Source organism: Penaeus chinensis, chromosome 32, assembly GCF_019202785.1.
Source record: "Penaeus chinensis breed Huanghai No. 1 chromosome 32, ASM1920278v2, whole genome shotgun sequence".
In the NCBI taxonomy this organism is placed as follows: Eukaryota; Metazoa; Arthropoda; class Malacostraca; order Decapoda; family Penaeidae; genus Penaeus; species Penaeus chinensis.
This window is the reverse complement of record NC_061850.1, coordinates 18,317,238-18,324,737: the sequence shown is the minus strand read 5'-3', so window position 1 is coordinate 18,324,737 and position 7,500 is coordinate 18,317,238. Positions and strand designations below refer to the sequence as shown.

The 7,500-nt window shown below is 41.6% G+C and overlaps 2 protein-coding genes across 2 annotated transcripts in view; one reads left to right on the top strand and one right to left on the bottom strand.

Annotated features, from left to right (window-relative positions):
- The window catches only part of LOC125042457, a 42,695-nt gene that overhangs the window by 17,383 nt on the left and 17,812 nt on the right, over window positions 1-7,500 (bottom strand). The gene's annotated exons all lie outside the window — the stretch shown is intronic.
- On the top strand, window positions 2,709-4,119 carry LOC125042585. Its single transcript, XM_047638314.1, has 4 exons — window positions 2,709-2,800; window positions 3,161-3,264; window positions 3,644-3,832; window positions 3,979-4,119. The coding sequence occupies exons 1-4, from the start codon at window positions 2,736-2,738 to the stop codon at window positions 4,077-4,079; spliced, it is 459 nt and encodes a 152-aa protein (XP_047494270.1). The 5' UTR covers window positions 2,709-2,735; the 3' UTR covers window positions 4,080-4,119.

Below are 7,500 nucleotides of genomic sequence, written 5' to 3'. Positions count from 1 at the left end.
CTTAATAAGTATATTCTGTCACAATGAACAATATTAAACCTCAGACACTTATAGAAAAGTATATATAAATATAAATACATATATATAAAACAATACAAATAGGGTCTACAACAACGTGCATAAAAATATGAAATGAAACGGAGTCACGTATATACAAATATAGATAAATATATATATGGTAAAATATTTATAAAATCTATAAAACATATAATACATAAATGCAATATAAATTTATATTTGTGTGTGTGTGTGCGCGCACATATTATATATATAGACACATTTTACATATATTATTATTTTCATTATTAATACTATTTTGCCCATATATATGAACGAAAATACAATTATAGTAACGGAAATAAAACATAAAATGAAACCCAGTCATGTATTTATGTATTAGACACATACATATATAGATACAGAAATACAGATGAATTTATAAATAAACATGATAATATACAATGGACATAAATATGCAATTCATATAATATAATAAACACACTCAAGTATATGTGCATATATACTATACATATATATACATAACATATACATACATACTCATCATATATACATATTCACATAATATTTACATCATATATACGTACATACATATACACCTACACATTTATATATTTCACATTAATATTGCATATATATATATATATATAAATAAATAAATATATATATATATATATATATATATATATATATATATATATAATATGCGTGATATATATTACACATACATGTCCCATCCATGAACGTCCGTCCTACTGCAGCATAGGACTCAGCTACTCTGCCTCGCAGGCGGAGTGGCTGGACAAAGGGCGTGGCAGCCATCAAGCGATCTGAAGCAGGGGATTTTCTTAACACTTCATGCAGAATTTCATAATCCTAGAACCGCCGCATATGAAACAACTTGTAAGTTCTTGGGCACTGGAGAGAGGTGTGGGCGACAGTTTAGAAGAGGCCGAGCTGTTTTCCATCATGTAAAATGCTAAGGACTCGCAGGTCATGCGTGTAGAAGCCCACAACTATTTCCATCAAAGAGCTCGGCGAAGCACTTCGAAATGCATTTCCAGACATGCCACGCGTATGGCACATGACTCGAGATTTGGACAGTTCACTTTTATGACACAAGAAAGATCAAGCACACACTTACCCACCTTAATAGACACCCTGTTAATGCACATATCATTGCTTGCCTGTTTGCAATACCGAAAGTAGATTTCAAAGGCTCGAGAAATGTATGCCATCTTGTATACCTTTTCCCGCGGGAAATCTACAGACCTTTGGCGACCTTACGTTTTCGGTTCTGTCTGCCAGCCTGCCTGGTTTAATTTTCTCAAAGGTTTTACAAAGGCTTTTGGTAATAAACTAATAAGATTTGCTGCCCAACAGTGACAGTACTCCTTTCTCATGACCTGCACAAACATGAAACAGAATTAACTAGGATATTTCTAAGCAATCTAGCTTCATCATCTGCAGTGTACACTAAGTTCTAACTGTATGTGAATACCTTTTGGTGAGAGCAGCACCAAACTCTATTTTAGATACCGAGACATCACATTCATTATTTTGATTTATTAGCAAATGGATTACAGTAGTTATGTAACGGTAAGGTTCTTTCAAGGCAGTAATAGATTAATCAAAGAATCTCCAAATGTAACTTTGTCGTGTTCTTCAATGAGTCCATTTGCCGTATATTGTGGATTATGGTCTTTTATTGAACATTTTCCTATTTATATGTGCGTGTGTATACGTGCATATACTCGTGTGTGTGTTTCCGACTGTGTGTGTGTGTGTGTGTGTGTGTGTGTGTGTGTGTGTGTGTGTGTGTGTGTGTGTGTGTGTGTGTGTGTGTGTATGTATATGTGCATCTCTCATTCCTTCTCAGATGTAAATGGATAAACAGATACATAAATAAACAGAGACAGGCAGAAAAACAAATATACAACCATCCCAGTCTCGCAGACACAATGCATAAATCCTCCTCAGTAAAAGCGCTAAAGGAGAAACACGAAGCCAAAAACAGTGCTTAGGACACCTGAACAACTTCCATGCCAAGGCTTAGTCCCCTAAGTACTGTTACTAAGGGGTCCGAGTCCTCACCCTATTTGTCAAACCTATCATTGTTACCCGAAAAAGACACTAATAAATTTTCTCTCTCTCTCTCTCTCTCTCTCTCTCTCTCTCTCTCTCTCTCTCTCTCTCTCTCTCTCTCTCTCTCTCTCTCTTTCTCACTCACACACACACACACACACACACACACACACACACACACACACACACACACACACACACACACACAAACACACACACACACACACATTTTTTTTCAGCCTTCAGTATGACCTCAGACATCAGACAACAGAAACATCGTCTCGGCCTCGCATTCCAACCCAAAACGTTCAACCGTCTCCAGCCTGACTACGCTCGCTCGTGCCAGCGTCCCGAAGGGGGTTTCCCTTGACGATTGCATCATTCTTTGAAATTAGTTTAAATGGATCAAAATAACGATGCCTTTTATATCTAAATTACATTCCATAGAGATGCACTTAAGATAGGTACTTCTGCAGCGAGACCGAATTGGTCTTTGTATTATATTTTCCTTTCAAAAATCTCAGTCTAATAGTATCTGGCAGCGATTCCTCGGGCCGACCTATATAATGGCGCCGGTCTCCTCTTCGGTACTACTCGGAGCTAAACTGCCTAGCATCGTGGTCGTGTTGTCGATGCAAGGGATTCTACAACTGCACTTAACCAGTTTGAGGCTCCCTTTACACTGGCGTGCCCAACGGTAAGTTTGCGCCAGTGTGACCATCTTGTAATAACATACTTAACGCATTTTTGTATTGCTTTCTCGGCTCGACACTCAATCTATAGTCTGTTTTACCTGGGAAAGCTTCACATCCTAAAATCGCGGACGTTAAAGTTCAGTTATTTATATTTTGGTATTCAGCAGATGTTTAAAGACAGCATTCACACGGCGCCTATGGAAGCTTACCAGGCTGCCGTGACGTCATGTCAGTCTGACGTCACTGGGAGTCCCACAATTACTTGCCAAGGCGTTTGATGAAAGACTATATTTCGAGTTGAGGAGAAACCGAAAGCAGAGAGCCTTCGAAAGCATACTGACCTGTCTTATTTTTCCCTGAAGGCCCGCCATGACACGCACACGGGATATCGGTGGACGAGCTCTGCAGTTGACCCGGCAGGAGCGATTTCGTCATCGGAGGAACGAGAGATTCGTCGAATTGAAAGGTAAAGAGAGACGAAATTCCATACGTGTCTGTGTGAATATATCTATATATACACAATACATATAATATATATTCACAATGTATATATATACATATGTATACAATATATACATATATATAATATATATTCACAATGTATATATATACATATGTATACAATATATACATATATATATATATATTCATAAACAATATATATAATATATATAACACACACACATGTATATGTGTATATATAGATGGATGAACAGATATATTGTTACAGAAATAGATATATACACGCACAGGTGTTTATATGAGTCGTTAGATTGCCATGGAAATGAGTGAACGGTAAACCGCATCAGTTCCTCCTCATGCTAATCCTCCAACCTCGCCCGCAGGTGTTTCAGCGGAGATGCTGACGCTCTACATCGGTGGAGAGCGACAATGGGGGAGTGGAAGCTGCCCCTCCTTGTCACTTCCTGACAAGGAGGGGCTCCAAGGAGGCCGCGACAACGCATGGGCCTCCGGAGACTCACCGCAGCCACCTCCGAACAACACCAACACGCCGGCTGCCCCTCAAGTCACAGGTCAGTATTCCTTCGGGCGTGACCGTCCTGGCGCGCTTCTGCAAAAGCCAACAGAACGCACGCACCTGTGCTGCGTCTGCCATGCCATGCGCACCTCTCGTCTGAGGCCAAACCGTGATCTAACGTTTCTTCTCCTGATTTCTCAGACAGACGACTGTCCGGGGGCATCGCCAAGGCTGATCAGCTCGACGTCCAGGCTCGCACCAAGCAGTCCTGGAGGGGACGGACGCATCAGGTCCCGATCTAACGCCTCGTGACTCCTCGACCCGTCAGCGAGAGAAATCCGAGACGCGACCTTGGATAGGCAGGTCCATAGGACATGGACGCTTACATCAGAACCTGCATGAATAGTCTCCTGCAGGATTGACAGGACGGTAAAGGTCCTCGTATAACGGACAATACCGACCCCACCTGTGCTCACAAAATCCAATACGAGACATTGGAAAACAGGTCCTTCGAAACGGACGATTACACTTGGACCCGTCGACAAGCGCCACGGAGGCGCCCTCAACAGCCACAGCTCCTCGCGCGACGCCCACCCGCCTCGCAGAACCCGCTGCAAATGCCAAGATGCGACTTTGGCATGTGGTTCGACCAGAGGCGTGGCCACGGCGCCGCAGGGGACACGGAGGGCGGCCTCGGCCAACTTGAAAGGCGCAAGTGTGGGCTTGGCAACCGAGTGATCACCCTTGAGGATCCCAACACAGCGAACGTCGCTAGCATGCGCTGCCAAGTGCGCTCGCTTGAGCTGCGGCAAACAAGTCCAAGTGGCGGCTCTGCAGCGGAAGGCGTGTCAACAACTTCCGCTGCTAGACAGCACGCAGGGCACCTCTCTTTAGGGAAGATGGAACAACAGAGAGAGTGCAAAGAGAACAGAAGAGTAGAGAGGGGGACAGGCCGAGAACGGAAGGCCCAAGTCTCTCCACAAACGTCCCCACAAGAGGCGTGCAAAGCCTCCAGAGGGTCAAGTCATCCTCTAACCCCAGACTTCGAGTCCCAACTCTCGAGATCGCACTCGGGCGAGAGGGGGAGGGGAGGGAAAGCAAATAAACTCTCGAGGCTCAACAAATGTTTCCTTGACCTTGGATTTCTCTTGCGCTGTCAAGTCCCTGATTCTCTGAATCATTTATGTTTTTTTCTCACAATGAACTATATTTGAGCAAAGAAACTCGTTTAAAGAAATCAAAATGCATATATATATATATGTGTGTGTGTGTGTGTGTGTGTGTGTGTGTGTGTGTGTGTGTGTGTGTGTGTGTGTGTGTGCACATATACATACATACATATACATATAAACAAAACCATAATTAAATTACTGATTTGTATTTATATACATATTTTTTTCTGCCACAATGAACTATATTTGACTTCAAGAAAAGTATGTACGCATATATATATATATATATATATATATATATATATGTATATATATGTATATATATAAAAACATATGCGTGTGTCTGTGTGTGTGAATAAGGCCACCCATCAGTCGATGTTGACTATGGCATTACTGTCTCTACCCACTCCCGTATAGGTAGAGTCAATGCCTGGGCGAAAGAATGCGAGGAGCAAGCTCTTGCCAAGCAGTAGGCTCCCTCTCTCCACGCAGCTGATGGATCCAAAGGAACGGCAAACACCGATACAGTCTGGCACCAGCGGCGTCGCAGGAGTTGCCAGAACGAGATCGCAAGCGACAAAGAACTGCCTTGGATCTTATGTCCGTACAACTATATGTAGTTAGGGGTAAGAGTACAAGATGTATGTGCATGTTCCCGTGCTTGTACATGAGGTTATACAAGTGTATATATACTTATATATGTATATTTGTGCATATGTGTGTATATATATTCATGTGTGTGTGTGTATATATATATGTATGTGAGTGTATGTGCATTTGTATGTATATGTATAGGTGTGTCTATATATGCGTACATGTTTATGTATGTAGATATACATATATGTATATGTGTGTGCATGTGTGTATGTATGTGTATGTGTATGTGTATGTGTATGTGTATGTGTATGTGTGTGTATGTGTATATGTATATATACGGGTGTATACATATATTTGTGAATGAACACTAACGTGTATTCATAAATGTATATATAAGCATATATAAGCATATATATGGCTATATATATGCGTGAATGTATGGTCATAAGTACGTGTACAAGATATGTACGCATGTGTGTGTTCGCATATATGTGGGTGCGTATGCATGCGCATGTGTCTATATAGGTGTAAGCATGTACATGTGTACTTGTTTATAATGTAGGAGTATGTATGCATATCATATGCATAGGAGCATATGTAAAGGTGTATGCTTGCATGTGCATGTGCACGAAAATGAACTTATGCGTAGCACTTGGGGCATGTGCGGGTAAATGAAATCAGTGTATAAAATATAATCACACATATATGCACTTCTGACACTCAATCCCATGCTCACGGGAGTATACCCTGGTGTAGTCAGCAGGCCCGTGCGTTGCTGCTCATAAGTCCACAGGGCCAACCCTGCTGGAGGGATTATCCGTGGCATCCAGGCTAAACTACTCCCCCTCCCACCAAGATACACATAAGCCAGGAGGTGGGGGTAACTCGGCTGTCAACCTCTCAATCAAAGACCAAGACTGCACAAACAGGGCAACGGCCTTCATTCCCCGGGTTCGAAGGAGCCTCTGGTTACGGCGGCGATCGGGATCGCTCCGGAGCAGAGGGTGCTAAAAATCTCCGGTTAAAGACAGGCCGGCCTACATTAATGAACCTTTGCACATACAAAATAAGGACTGTGAGAACTGAATCCGACTTACTAGCATTACTTGAAGAACTCTTTCATTAAATGGGATGTTGTAGGACTCCGTGAAGTTAGAAGACCAGGCGAAGAGCAGAAGATATTAAATGATAGACACGTGTTTTATGTGAGAGGTAAACTCCAGGGGTAACAAGGAGGAATTAGGGGTAGGTTTCTTAGTTCACAAACGCTTAGAAAAGATTATCGTGGAATTCTATAGAATAAGCGAAATAGTGACTTCAGTAACAATAAAACTAAACCATAGGTACAACTTAAAGATTGTTCAAATCTATTTTCCAACCTGCAGCCAGTGATGAAGAAATAGAGAGCTTCTATGAAGCTATTCATTTAGCCAGCGAGAGAGTAAAAACCCATTTCACAATAATTATGGAAGATTTTAATGGCAAAATAGGTAAAAAGACAAAAGGAGAAACCGTAGTGGGGAATCACGGAATAGGAACCATGAATGACAGGGGCAAATGATAGTCGATTTTGCGGAGGCTCGATCACTCAATATCATGAATACATTCTCCGAAAAAAAAACTAGAGCGGATATAGTAAAAAGTGTGATTATAAATGTAGTAAATGTTGGAAGCGACCATAGAATGGTCAGAGGCGAAACTAAATTACACCTCAGAATGGAAAGAAACAAACTCATACGAAAACCGCAGCCAAATTTAGCTAACGTGAAGACCAGAGCGACAGAATCTATCATCCAAAACAGATATTCACTTCTCAGCAACGAAGATCTCAACATTGACCAAATCAACAAACAGTTCAGTGACATAACAAAGAAAGCTGCACTTGAAGTAGGTGGTAAGAACGTCAAGCAAAGCTCCAGCAAGCTCTCGATAGAAACTAAACAGCTTATGCAAA

Coding starts and splice junctions, on each gene's coding strand:
- LOC125042585 (XM_047638314.1), top strand. CDS start 2,736: ATGCAAGGGATTCTACAACTGCACTTAACCAGTTTGAGGCTCCCTTTA. Junction 3,265..3,643: donor GAGATTCGTCGAATTGAAAG/GTAAAGAGAGAC, acceptor CCTCGCCCGCAG/GTGTTTCAGCGGAGATGCTG. Junction 3,833..3,978: donor GGCTGCCCCTCAAGTCACAG/GTCAGTATTCCT, acceptor CTGATTTCTCAG/ACAGACGACTGTCCGGGGGC.